At 47.7% G+C, this 14,773-nt stretch overlaps 1 protein-coding gene across 1 annotated transcript in view; it reads left to right on the forward strand.

Moving 5' to 3' along the window:
- Nucleotides 1-7,640: 7,640 nt before the first annotated feature.
- Nucleotides 7,641-14,773, forward strand: part of LOC114765133 (thyrotropin-releasing hormone-degrading ectoenzyme-like) — a 71,331-nt gene continuing 64,198 nt past the window's right edge. Inside the window, exons 1-2 of the mRNA XM_028955217.1 lie at nucleotides 7,641-8,880; nucleotides 12,773-13,046. Of these exons, the coding sequence (XP_028811050.1) occupies nucleotides 8,186-8,880; nucleotides 12,773-13,046 (969 nt within the window). The 5' untranslated portion in view covers nucleotides 7,641-8,185. The remainder of the gene's footprint in view (nucleotides 8,881-12,772; nucleotides 13,047-14,773) is intronic.

Raw genomic sequence — 14,773 nt, forward strand, 5'->3', positions numbered from 1 at the left:
AGCTGGTGTTCAATAGACCAGGAGAGGTTCTCCTCTAGATGAACACATAGGAATTTTGTGTTCTTGACAATCTCCTCAGAAGATCCATTGATGTTCATTGGAGAGTGGTCCCTCCTTGCTCTTCTGAAGTCAACAATCATTTCTTTTTAGTTTTGTATACTTTCAGAACCAGATTGTTGACCTTTCACCACACCCGACAGCTGGTCTGTAAACTCTCTGAGCATTTTCCAGGGATGTTGTCTGGTCAAGCAGCCTTTCGTGAGTCTGTAACTCTGTGAGGAGTTTGTTCATTTGTTCACCAGAGCCATTTCCATCCATTCTGGAAAATCAACCTTCTGCATTTCTTGCTTTAACACCATACCTACCCACCACCTCCTCATCACCTTAGTTTCCTTCACCAACATGCCCATTGAAGTTTCCTCCAATTACCACTCTCTCTCCCTTGGGTAATCACTGTACTACTGCATCTCGATTCAGAACTCATTTTGCCACCCATCTCCACAACAGTTGTGGGGCATATGCATTCTTAGCACATTCGTCATCACCCCTTTCTTTTCACCTCCTGAAGACTCTTATGTTCCTTCACTATCACACCTACCCCTGACCTCCTACCAACCTATACCAACCTTTCTTCTCACCATCATCACAGATATCATTCTCCCTTTACAAGTTATGCGGCCAATATTCAGTCCCAACTCTCACTTTTTCTCTCTTACCCTTCCCCCCACCTCTGAACAAGCATTCCCACTCTTCTTCAACCGAGAGCAGTCCAATTTCCAACTTGTCTATAGTCCCAAAATGTCCCTTATGGATTAGTGGAGGACCTTTTTTGTTGCATAGTTCATCCTGGTGCTATATGATTCGCTGGTGCCCAGTCATCCACAAACTGCTAAAACTGTTCAACTTCCAAAACTCTTCTGGTATTTTTTAACAATTTCAGCTACAGCTCCTTTTTCTATTAGACCTGACAACACAAGCGAGCCTTTCAAGGCATCACAATTAGGTCCTTGTCAAAGTCATCCAAAGCCTGCACAACCATAGCAGCTGTACCAACAGGCGTTTCAGACATAACAACAGTACCACAACTCGGCTATAATGAGTCGGTTGATTTCAAACTTCAGAAAAATATGTCTGAAACATTTGTTTTTCAAAACTGTTCACAAAACCGTTCCAGACGTCAGAGTGAGGCAGCCCTATTAATATGGAGCACATCTGAGGAGGTGGGCACCAGTTCTGGCCACCTCAGCTCTCATTAGTAACAACTTGCTTGGCTGTGTCCAGCTTTCTCATTACAGGGCCAGGCTGAGACTCGGCAGGATGGCTGAGAGAACCAAAGCTGAGTTGAGGCTGAACTTGGTGGTAATTAGAGTGCAGGGTTAGTCTTGTATCGGACGTGGTCCATGTCACATGCCATGAAAGGGGTATAGTCAAGTAAAGAGACACATTTATAATTTCCCATCATTGCTTTACACTTTCAGTGTAAACAGTTATCTGATATAAAGGCAGCTGCTTTCCAGCAGTCAAGAGTTTTGGAGAAGAATCCTCGGAGCATTTCAGAAAGCTTCAGCCCATGACCGGAACAGCACACTTGTCATAAGGCATCATAACTGGCCTCTAAAGCTGCAGCTGCACCCAGCTGTGGGATGTCCTTTAAATGCCAGTGAGAAGTCTGAATGGAGGACCCTGCTGACTCCAAATGAGTTGAAGAATAAAACACATGAATAAAGCACATGATGTGCACTGATGTTGTTAGGGAATTATTCTGCAGATGAACCCTCTACCTTGGCTTGCTGCTGGTTCTGTGTGGCTGGAGATCCTGTAAAGGAAAAGGTGAGTAGATGATGTGAGGAAACAGTAGCAGCAGCCAGAAGAGCAGTTGACTATACGTCAAGAAGAGGCTTTGATGCAAACTCGCTCTACCCTCCATAACTCTTTATGAATAATTTATCTTTAACGCTATTTGGTCAGTGTTTTTACAGGGATGCTAATAGCTGTATCAGAAAGATAAGGAGAAAGTAATTTCTCATTTTCAGATTTGTATGGACACATTTTGTGTTTGTCCTCATGTCACATTCAGAGTCCCCGCTCCTTTTGAGGTGATGGGACAGCTGGCCGTCTGCTTTTTCACCGCAGAAACGGTTGTTTTGTCGTGCAGGGAAATGTCCCATCAGCAGGCTGGCCAGCTGACAGGTCATTAGCCTGAGACTGAGGACTTGGAACGCCGTGGGTCAGCGGGTCCCCGTCACACAGCCTGGTAATAAGTCTCTGTCAGTGCCTGATCAATGACACGCCAGTCACCCTCACGCTCTGCACAAGAGGAGAGCACAGACATATATCACTTCCCCTTTTATACAGGAAGTGTTAATTCAACACATCCTCTCTCCAGGGTTCTATGCAAATGAGCTTCTGTAAAGTTTCTTCACAGAACTATTCCAGTGATTCGTATTTTGCTCCCATGTATCGGTAATCCATGTAACAGTGTGCCTGGTTGCTCAGGTGATGATTTATTGAGAACTGGCCCAAGTTTGAGGGACAGTAAATGGCAATAATTGGTTGTCATTATAGATTTCCCACATAATTGATTTGTCATATTTAGTTTTGTGCAGGGGTTTCACTTAATCTTGGCTTATCCATTGGGGTGTAAAACTCGACTAAAATAAGGAATCAGGTGGAGAAAACAGCTTTTCACTTACAGTATCACTGCCATTACAAAGCCCAGCCCCTGACCATAGTTAACTTTTTTTTCATTGCTGGCTGTACATCCCCCGCCCCCTGTAACCCACTTGGCCTCTGTGCTGCGTGCTTTTTGTGAAGTCAGACTCTGACAAATGCCAAGCACACACAGCTCGATCGATTTTCTCTGGTTTTTTTACTGGTCGCTGCCACCCCAGCTCACCAGCATGACTCATCACCACAACTTTATCTGCAGCAGAGGAGCTGGTTCTTTAGTCAGCATGCAGAATGGTCACTACCGACCCACACTCTCCTTTAAAACCCTCTGGTGGGTGGTGACCAGCCCTTCCTATCTGCCTTCTGACACCGAGCCTGGTCCCGTCAGTGTTGCCTTCACTTACATGTAGAGTGGACCAGGGCTGGGCAGAGCTGTGGGATGCAGTGGGACTCCTGACATCTGGCAAATTCCCATCAATCGGCAATACATCATCACCCCCAGGGCAGCGCTGCCTGCCAATCCCTCCCTGTCAGACCGAATTAGGCTCGAGTTGCTCTCTCTCCGAGGAGGCCTGGATGGTGGTGCCTGTACCCTGCACATTGACACATTGATGGCTTTCAAAATGAGATATTGTGTAATTTACATGTGTGGTAAACACGCAGACTGTGACAGCAGCATGATGGCTGCTCTGCAAGACGAGGAGTTACAGACTATAAACCGACAAATGCTGTCTTTTTAAGTTATATGAACTAGTGCACTTTACAGATGTCTAATGAATATTAAGTTCTTATCCCTCAAGAGAGTGATAGTAGCCTAGTGGTTAAAAAAAGCAGATTACCAGCTGTCCCCGTCCATCGTCCCCACATTGTATTGTGTCTGCATATTCTGTTTTTTACTTGTCTGTGAAAAGAACACCTTTGGGAGATCTGAAAATGTGCATGATGCTATCAAGCCACTATGGACCAACATCTCTGGGAATCTAAACATGCTGAATCTATGCCGCAAACATTTAAGCCAGTTTTTAAAGCAAATGAGGTCCAAACTGGTACTAGCAAGACATACCTAATAAAGTGAGAGTTAAAAAAAAAAAAAAAAAAACAGTGTTAAGACATAACATGTTTGAGGTAGTGCCCGTGTGGTGAAGCACAATATTCCATAAATCCCAGAGTATTCCATGCATCTTCATATTTTCCATGCATGTATCCACCATGAGTAAGACTGTAGAGGAGTGGATTCCTCCAGTTCCTGTCATGATGCAAGGCTGCATATGCACGCTACTAAACACCACTGAGGGTTAAATGGCTGTGGGGTTAACCGCAGGCACGCTTGCACGGTTTCATTTTCCAAAATGAGGTCAGATGATATGTGTGTGCATGCACGGCATGCTAACACACACACACAGCGTCGCATCATTAATCATGACATCATTACAGGAATGGGATTGTAGGAGAGGTGAGGGATGTCCATCTATCATCCATGGGTGGCCAGACCTCTCTGCCGCAGCTGGAGTTTGGGGAAGGTGACCGGTGCATGTCGGTTGCTTCGTAATTATTCCACAGCAAAGAATTCTAAGTACTGTCTCTCCACAGCAGACACCTGGCCCACACTGTGAGGGCTTGAAGAGGGGTTCGGTTTTGCAGGTGTCAGTTTTAGCTCTTTTTGGAAGACAGAGAAGGGAGCAGTGGGATTTGCAGGATCTGGAGAGTGTGCAGCATATTCCTGGAAATCAACCTGTTTTTTGCAACAATGCATGAAGTGAAACTGATGGTAGGGAGTGCTTGCTGGCTATGAGGTATTAAGAGTGCACCTGTAGACCTTTGGGAGAGGGACTGCTGATCAGGATCTGAATTACAAACTTCCTCTAGTTGTTGAATTGCTGCTGTGCAGACTTCAGTAATTTCAGTGCACGAGATGTAAAGCAGCATGTGCTGAATCCTCTCAGAGAGAGACCTTGAGGATGAGAATGCAGTTAGACACCCAGTAAATCTTTCCCTATTTCAGACAAGCTTTTGAATACGGTGACCATCAGCTGAGGACTGGATGGCATCCAGAGCACCATAGGGGTTCTGATGCTTCAATGCCAGGCCTGGCATCCATTTCCATGAGGCATCCTGGTGTTGAATGGACCCAAATGAGCTCAGGTGAGCTCTGCACTTGGCAGTCATTGAGTGAGCCTGTCATTACAACACTTTAGAGATGCTGTGTCTGACATGATTGGGAATGAGCCAGGAGAGAAAGGCTTTGAAACTCTTATTTTGCTGTCAGAAATACCTCCTCTGACATCCTGTGCCATTGCCTTAGGCTGGGAGGTCCTCAGAGCAGAGCAGAGAAGTGTTCATCTCATGGCAGATACTTCCCCCACCACTGTCTCACATTATGCTTGGTGTATTTTTAGCCACAGTGGAGCACTTTCCTCTTTTTTCTTCAGACCAGTATCTTGTTTTTGATGTTGCATGGCCTTGATTTCTCCTTTTCTCTTTTGAAGACCTGAGAAACCAGCCACATAGAAAAGCAGAGGAAACACTCCTGGTTCCTCAAACGCTCAATTAAGATATCAGGGAATAAAATATTGGTGCTGGCACTGCGTCTAAATTAGTCATGATCTTCTCTTGCCCATAGAAAGGATCTGAAAAACATCAAGCTGGCACAGTCAGGGCACAAGCTGTATCAACCAATGACAGGAGACAACATGGGAAATACGAAGAGTTTCAAGTTTAATGACATGGGAAAAGGACAACTTCTGATTAAGATTCTACTGAGGTCCACACGTCTCTTACCAGTTTAAAAGCGCAGCTAGACACGATTAACTTGAAAATGATGAGAATCCAAATTCTCCCACATGGCTCCTACAGACCCCATGCAGCACCTGCTCTGTATCTGTGAGACTCTCAAGATTTCCACAGCAAGATAATGAGCTGTTAAAGATGCCTGATATCAGGCGCATTTAAAGTACATTTGTCGTATAATACCTTGTTTTTATTCAGGCCATCTTGTGCTCTATATTCCATAGGACATTAATGAGAGTCCACCCCCCTGGATCTGGCCAGCCATATGCCCACGTCATGTTGAACCTGCACACTCCACCAGCGACCACTGGCCAGTGGCAGATTCTCCGGTTGGCGTGATTAGTGTGGTGCATCCAGCCATAAAAGGGTAATTAGCTCAGCAGGCTGATGAGCTTAGCCTAATGCAAAGTGTGCACGACCCGCTCATCACTGCTGCCCTTGTTGTTTCAGGTTCTGTTTAGCGGAGATCTTAGACCTGCCCTGAATCCTCTGGTCAGATCTACAGGGTGTGTGGTGCACTGGCAGCTCCGGCTCTTTAAATGATCCCAGTATAATTTGGGCTGAATCCCCTCCGGTCCTGATCTGGGCATGTTTGGGGGAGGGTAAGGAGGTGCGGCTCTGAGGTGTGACAGTTCTGGCATGAATCTCTCGTGACATGGTTAACCTCACACCTGGTGTCTTCCAATTTGAAGGTAAAAATAAACTCATTTCCAGCAGCAGCCCCATTTGAGATGGTTTGGATGGTTTATGGCTGAGGGAATGTCAGTTACTAGGTCATGTTACTAGGTACCTTACGGGCTTTCAGCCTGAAAAATGCACCCTGTGGGGAGACACCCTGCCGAAAGAAAGCCAGCAACTTCCTCTAATGTTGATGAGAAACAGAAGTAAGATCTTTCCTCTTCTGACTGCAAGCTAAACAGCGCTCTGAAGCCAGGGTCTGCTGAGAGACTGCATCTCCTCCACCGCCGAGCCCTGAGGGGACAGATTTATGTGGATGTACATATGCAGATGTTTGTGTGGGTGTGCTGCTGCAGGATTGTTCTGAGACTGTGTGTGGGCCGAGTCGACTTGTTCACCTTTAAAGCAGCCGGACCATCACCTTCTCACACTGACAGCTCAGCTCCAGCCAGGTCTGCCCTCATCTTCTCTACAAGCACCTTGACGGAGGATGTACGAACCCCGTCATGGTTCCATTTCACCCTGTCTAGCCCTCCTGCCCTTTCTTTTCTTCTGTTCAGTGTGCAGACGTTCTCCAAGAAGACCGTGGTGCGAGGGTGTCTGAGAAGGTCTGACAATCCAGCTCGATCCTCTTTATCTGCTAGACATTCAAAATTATATGTCTGAAAAGAAGATTTGAAATGAGATACTAAATTCACGACAAATTCATGTATTCAAATGCGTGCATGCAGTGTGTCTGAAAATAGCGTCCTGAAGAGAGCTTCTCAGAGCAGCATGGAATGCATACACCGCCATTAAAATTCCACGTCCCAGTCCGGTCCTTTACTTCAGGAAATATTCATTACAGACGGTGAGAAGAGAGTAAAGCTGTTACTGTTAGTATAAAGGTGTCCTGCTGAGTGGACCCAGGACAGGACACTGTCTACACTGCGACCCGCCCACTCGACCGAGTCAACACTGAGCCCGAGCTCCGGGGTTTTCCCCCTTTTCCCGCTCTTTTTGCACATGCTACGGCGAGCGTTGACGCCACATTAATCGGACGGGCTGTGAAGTTTACCAGCAGCCAGAACTGTTCTTCCCCGAAGACAAACCCTTTCATCCAAACATAATCCCTTCACCACTAAATACCAAGCGAGGATGCAAGACCTTCAAAATATAATCATAACTGCGTCTGTGGTTAAAAGCACATTTGTAGCAGATTGTCTTTCGAGGAAATGGTCTCATTTGTGGTTTATTAACCGTGATAGACGGTTTCAAGCTGGCTGGCCAGCAGATGAATGAGTGACACCAGCAGAAGGCTGAAGGGAGGTGACGAGGGCGTCCTTGAGGAGAAGAAGCACCCATCATCATCATCTCCCTGCACAGGTGACCACACCTCCATTAACAGATCACGCTGGTTACATGTGAAGCCGAAACCGTCCTGTCCCATCAGATTTTGAAGGCGGCTGCTGATTGGCTGCTTGGGTGGTGGGGAGTGCCATCACTCACTGGCACTTCCTTCACATCTCCATACCAGATCTTACTCTAGTTGAAAATGCGTGATGTCTGCTGATGGCTCTGGTGTCTGCGTCGGTAATTGAGGGGATCGTTTTAAGATGAGAGGTCGGTCGTCTGAAGGAGGCGTGTGCCCGCGTCTGCGCGCCCCCGCTCTCTCTCTCTCTCTCTCTCTCTCTCTCTCAGTGCTCGGCAGCAGCATCAGCATCAGCACCGGGTCCCCGGCAAGGATCGCTTCAGTCGGGAAGATGAGAGATGAGAGATCGCGCGTCTGAAAGGAGGCGTGTGCCCGCGTCTGCGCGCCCCCGCTCTCCCTCCCTCTCTCTCTCCCTCTCTCTCTCTCTCTCTCTCTCTCAGTGCTCGCCAGCAGCAGCAGCAGCAGCACCGGGTCCCGGGCATGGATCGCTTCAGTCGGGAAGATGAAGGCAGCAGATAGACGGTCGCGACGGTGCCACCAAAGTTGGCGCGCGGACACTTGTGACCTCTCTCCGCGTGCACGCGCCCGCTGAGCGCGCTCACAGCCACCCACGTCCCCCCGCGGGGCGCCAGCCACAGCATGTCCGCCAAAGGGCTGCCGTTCACGCCGATGGGGATCGAGGACGGCGGCGTGAGGAACGGCCTGTCGGACCAGTGGGCCGACAGCGTGGCGGTCCGACCCAGGACCACCGAGCGCCACATCACGGTCCACAAGCGGCTGGTTCTGGGCTTCGCCGTCTCCATCCTCACCCTCATCGTCGTCACGGCCGTCGCCGTGCTGCTCAGCGTCCGCTTCGAGGAGTGCGCCGCCGGCGGGGAGAGCAGCTCCCGGGCCGGGAACGGCTCCGGTTCCGCCAGGCCCGGCGTGTCCCGGGACCGGGAGGAGGACGCGCAGCCGTGGAAGCGTCTCCGCCTGCCCGCGTCCCTGCGCCCGCGGCACTACGAGCTGCAGCTGGCGGTCAACATGGACAACTGGACCTTCTCCGGGCAAGTCCACATCGAGCTGGAGTGCGTGGTCGCCACCCGCTTCATCGTGCTGCACGCCGACCGGCTGGCGGTGGACAGCGCGCTGGTGTACGCGGAGCACAAGAAGCCGGGCGGGACGCGCCTGCACCGCCACTTCCCGTACCCCCAAAACCAGGTGTACGTCATCGCGCTGCACCGCGAACTCAAGCCGCTCCGCACCTACAAAGTGAACATCACGTTCGAGGCGCAGATCGAGAACGAGCTGCTGGGCTTCTTCCGGAGCTCCTACATGCTGGGGGGCGAGAGGAGGTAAACCGATCTATCCGAACCTCAGACTCACGGTCCTCAAACTACACCACAAACCGATCTATCCAAAACCGATCTATCCCAACCTCACACTCTCAGTCCTCAAACTACACCACAAACCACAAACCGATCTATCCGAACCTCAGACTCACGGTCCTCAAACTACACCACCAACCACAAACCGATCTATCCGAACCTCAGACTCACGGTCCTCAAACTACACCACCAACCGATCTATCCGAACCTCAGCTTCACGGTCCTCAAACTACACCACAAACCGATCTATCCAAAACCGATCTATCCCAACCTCACACTCTCAGTCCTCAAACTACACCACAAACCACAAACCGATCTATCCGAACCTCACACTCTCGGTCCTCAAACTACACCACAAACCACAAACCGATCTATCCGAACCTCAGACTCACGGTCCTCAAACTACACCACCAACCGATCTATCCAAAACCGATCTATCCCAACCTCACACTCTCAGTCCTCAAACTACACCACAAACCGATCTATCCGAACCTCAGACTCACGGTCCTCAAACTACACCACCAACCGATCTATCCGAACCTCAGACTCACGGTCCTCAAACTACACCACCAACCGATCTATCCAAAACCGATCTATCCCAACCTCACACTCTCAGTCCTCAAACTACACCACCAACCACAAACCGATCTATCCGAACCTCAGACTCACGGTCCTCAAACTACACCACCAACCACAAACCGATCTATCCGAACCTCAGACTCACGGTCCTCAAACTACACCACCAACCGATCTATCCGAACCTCAGCTTCACGGTCCTCAAACTACACCACAAACCGATCTATCCAAAACCGATCTATCCCAACCTCACACTCTCAGTCCTCAAACTACACCACAAACCGATCTATCCAAACCTCAGACTCACGGTCCTCAAACTACACCACCAACCGATCTATCCGAACCTCAGACTCACGGTCCTCAAACTATACCACAAACCGATCTATCCCAACCTCAGACTCACAGTCCTCAAACTACACCACAAACCGATCTATCCAAACCTCAGGCTCACGGTCCTCAAACTACACCACCAACCACAAACCGATCTATCTGAACCTCAGACTCACGGTCCTCAAACTACACCACAAACCACAAACCGATCTATCCGAACCTCAGACTCGCGGTCCTCAAACTACACCACCAACCACAAACCGATCTATCCGAACCTCAGACTCACGGTCCTCAAACTACACCACAAACCACAAACCGATCTATCCCAACCTCACACTCACTGTCCTCAAACTACACCACAAACCGATCTATCCGAACCTCAGTCTCATGGTCCTCAAACTACACCACCAACCACAAACCGATCTATCCGAACCTCAGACTCACGGTCCTCAAACTACACCACCAACCACAAACCGATCTATCCGAACTTCAGTCTCATGGTCCTCAAACTACACCACCAACCGCAAACCGATCTATCCGAACCTCAGACTCACGGTCCTCAAACTACACCACCAACCACAAACCGATCTATCCGAACCTCAGACTCACGGTCCTCAAACTACACCACCAACCACAAACCGATCTATCTGAACCTCAGACTCATGGTCCTCAAACTACACCACAAACCACAAACCGATCTATCCCAACCTCACACTCATGGTCCTCAAACTACACCACCAACCACAAACCGATCCATCCCAACCTCACACTCATGGTCCTCAAACTACACCACAAACCGATCTATCCATACCGATCTATCCAAACCTCACACTCACGGTCCTCCAAATACATCACCAACCACAAACCGATCCATCCCAACCTCACACTCATGGTCCTCAAACTACATCACCAACCACAAACCGATCCATCCCAACCTCACATTCACGGTCCTCAAACTACACCACCAGGAGAAAGAAAAGTATGTCGGATGAATCAGTTCATGGATGCTCTGTTCACTATTATCATTAAAAGGTGCTTGATGAGATCCTCATTAACATGAAGATGGCTGGAAACAATTTTTGTTTATTATATTACCTCACATCACATTTTATAGTCCTGCATCTTCAGTTTTGTTCTGTAAAAAAGACCCATAAATGAGTAGGTTCGTCCAAACATTGACTGGTAGTGTAGGACATGATATGTGGAGTTCTACCCCATCATCCACGTAACCTCTGTCTGTGGCGTTGCTGTTTCTAGGTAGTGAACAGGAGTGGACAAGCAGGCTGAGAAAATACTTATCTGGAGTATTAGGGAGTGTTTAGACACTGGAAAAATGTCCTCTTCAGCTCTGCACGTGTCTGCACTGCTTCACGTTTAACTCTATCCACCGTTCTTCAGCCCGGACGAGGCTGATTTCTTAAGTGATGGATTAGGCTGCTGCACGCCAGATAATTGCTTTTCCTCGCACGTGCTGTGTTTGTGCGGGAACGTGAATGCTTGTCAAGTGGGTTTAATTATTATTTATCTGTGTCCGCCTATTAAATTATCGTGCTGTGTATTCCCAGATCATTCTGAAGTGACCATAGCAACGCTCAGGATTGAAGGCTTGGCTCCGGAACAGGCCACTCAGGAATGCTCATATTCCAGATACTGACCCATCCTTCTTCTTGCGTCCAATCTCGGCCTGGTATAGCAGCAGCGCCTTTAAGGAGAAGTATGGCGGTCATTAGCAGAGGACTTAAGTGATTAATGCTAATTACACTGACTGTACACGTACGGTGTAGTAACCACGTCCTCATATCACCCACTTGCCATATCACCCACTTCACCCACTTGCCTGGTGGGATCCGCTTTTTAAATCTCTTTCAGTCTGCTGTAACTCCTCTGAAAAGCTTGCGCCTTTCAACTGGCTCCTCTCCTCTGAGGCTGTCTGTTTCATGTCAAGCTCACAGAGTCACGTCCTCCAGCATGGGGTCTTCCAGCACGAGTGCCCCATATTGTTCATACGTTACTCTATTCCAAAAGGAAGATCTGCCGTGGATGGCTTTTTATTGGCTGATTACAGGGCTCACCTGGATATCTTTATCCATCAGCCAGGTCCATGGTAATGCCTGTCCCTTCCCCACTGGGCCGCCGTCTCGCTGCCACGTTGCATACAGTACGTACTGAACAATATTCAGGTCTCTACTGTGAGGTCTCTCTCGGGGTCCTGTCCACGTGAATTCCCATCTTTTATAGCTGCTCTCTTGTCCAGGACAACGCTGTCAGCTGTCATTATTCATTTTTCTGTAGTGACAGCATGTTTGTCCTAATTCATTTTTTATAGGATGTCCGCCACGTTAACTTTGATCGAAGAATAATATGAATCAGACAGCTGATACCTTGGCAGAGAGTTAAAAAGAATAAATATAGTTGTACTAATCAAATAATCAATCAATAAATTGTAGAGCGCTTTTTACAATGTACACTGCCACAAAGTGCCTCACATTTGAAAAAAAAGACAAGTGATCAAGACACCTAGTGGGCAGGCAAAGGTGGCAGTGGCAAGAAATTGGGGATCCCATCCTCCCCTGGTCAGCACTGGATGACCCTGAGATGTTCATGTCCACTCACAGAAGTAGGGCAGTGGGAGCTGCATCCAGGGATTTCCAGGAAAGTCAGAAGGTAGCAGTGTCCCACCAAGGAGGTAAATGAGAGGGTTCTACACAAGTATGACCTGAGAAGCCATCCAGATGTTGAAATTTACCATCCACGCAGGAGTGAGTGGTACGAGACATTAGATTACCATGGTCATCTGAAAGGGAACAGTACTGGTCGATCTTTGCTGCTTTATCAGTGTGCGGCATTTTGTATATGGGGCCCACAGCTATATGAGCTAATTTTTTGTATGATAATAAGGCATGTTGTATCTAACCTGCCATCTCCTCCTTTTCACCCTTTCATTATTCTGCAGGTACCTCGCAGTGACTCAGTTTTCCCCAACTCATGCCAGAAAAGCCTTCCCATGCTTTGATGAGCCCATCTACAAAGCCACCTTCAGAATAAGCCTGAAGCACGAGTCCTCCTACCTGTCACTCTCCAACATGCCAGTGGAGTCGTCGGTCTATGATGACGATGGATGGGTGACAAACTACTTTTCCAGGACACCTCGCATGTCCACCTATTACTTGGCATGGGCAGTGTGCAACTTCACGTACAGAGAGGCTCTCACTGACAGCGGCGTGGTGGTGAGCATCCTTCCTAAGTAGCTAAATTATTACTACGCTGCATTGTGTTATTGATACAGAATATAAGAGTGTCTAGACTGCAGTTTCCTCTGTGATTCAGTTTGGCTGCTAAAATAATATCATTTATTCAACAGCTGGTAAACAATGCTGAAAAAGACAGAGTGTGGGTGCTGACACTGCGAGTCAATCAAAATGCTGCACTGACCCCACAGGGGAGGCTCGCAAAAACTATTTCCAATATTTAATTGTGTTGGTGTTTAAAATGAAGAAGAAGATGAAAAAGTGCATCAACTATTATCAACTTCTTGAATTTAGGTTCATTTTGATTTACGTTTACAGCATTTACCAGACGCCCTTATCCAGAGCAACTTAGTTAGTAGTTACAGGGACAGTCCCCCCCTGGAGACACGCAAAGTTAAGTGTCTTGCTCAGTAAGTAGGGTTTGAACCTGGGACTTCTGGTTTGATTTAATTAGCCGTCTTCCAGTCTGCAGCGGGCACCCCTGCGTAGACCCACCTAATATTACTTCAATTATTTAAAGTGACTTATGCAAGGACAAAAAGTCCTTCTCCTGTCTGATCAGAATCATAACATAAAAGCCTCATCCTGGTGATTATGTTCATATCGCCATTCTTCAGAGCTCCCCTACTCATCAGTCACATTGTTGTGGCCGCGTCACACTCGTGGCGGGGGAATCTGGTTACTGTAGAGATCACACTGCTCCGTTTGTTTTAAATGTTATTACTGAGATAAAAAGAACAGATACAAATCTCATTGTAAAATTCTTTCTAAACATAAAATCACAGTCTTTTCCACATGTTCAAAACAGAACATTACTATTTAGTCCCCAGGTGCTTAGGTGGACTGGGTGGTTGCTTGTCTGCACTGGCAGAACCCTTATAGAAAAGCTGTGCTTCTGCGTGAATGTCTCATGCTAGGAAGACACCTCTTACACATGGACACATGGTACTCACTCTTTTCAGTTTGTACGGCATGTGGTGAAGGAGTTTTTTTCACTTTGAGACTAGAGTTTATGAGTTCATACCCTGTAATCGTATAATCAATTCCATAGAATCGACTGTAGACATTCCTAACTTCCTTGAAACATGTTTAGAGGGGAGAAGTGTCCCTTGTTGGGAGATGAATGGTTGTGACATGGTTCAAATTCTTCTTCATCCCACCGCTGGTAGTCGTTCCAGAGAGACTGAATTTCCAAGGTGTTTGACACTCAAGGCCTTGGGCAAACAGGCAGCTTCTTAAGCTGAAACATCTCAAAGTCTTCCCCCAGTGTCAGGATTGAGATCTTTCTCACAGAACCAGAAAGCTCTTGGTAAAAGCCTGAGAGGCTGGAAGGTCCCATCTGGAGAAGACAATCTTCTCTACATTATTGTGGTAATGAATTTTCATTTCATTTGGAGATCAGCAACCTTTGATTTGTATACCACACTAAACTTAGTGAAACCGGTTTTTCATGGTGGTTTAATACGATGGTTATAATATTCATGAGTTTATGATAATGCCGCTGTAATGGAACGAAGTGATGATGATGATGATGATGATAAAGCTGTGATCCCTGATTGTTGTGCAGATGCCAGGTACAGTTGGCGTTGGTTGACATCATGGGCTTTGAACCCAGGCTCTGGCTTTGTGAGTAGGAGTCCAGCCACAACAAGGGGCAGCAGCAGGACAGTACAGGAGAAAAGGACAGTTCACATGTGACAGGACAG

This window comes from Denticeps clupeoides, chromosome 15 (assembly GCF_900700375.1).
Source record: "Denticeps clupeoides chromosome 15, fDenClu1.1, whole genome shotgun sequence".
Classification (NCBI taxonomy): Eukaryota; Metazoa; Chordata; class Actinopteri; order Clupeiformes; family Denticipitidae; genus Denticeps; species Denticeps clupeoides.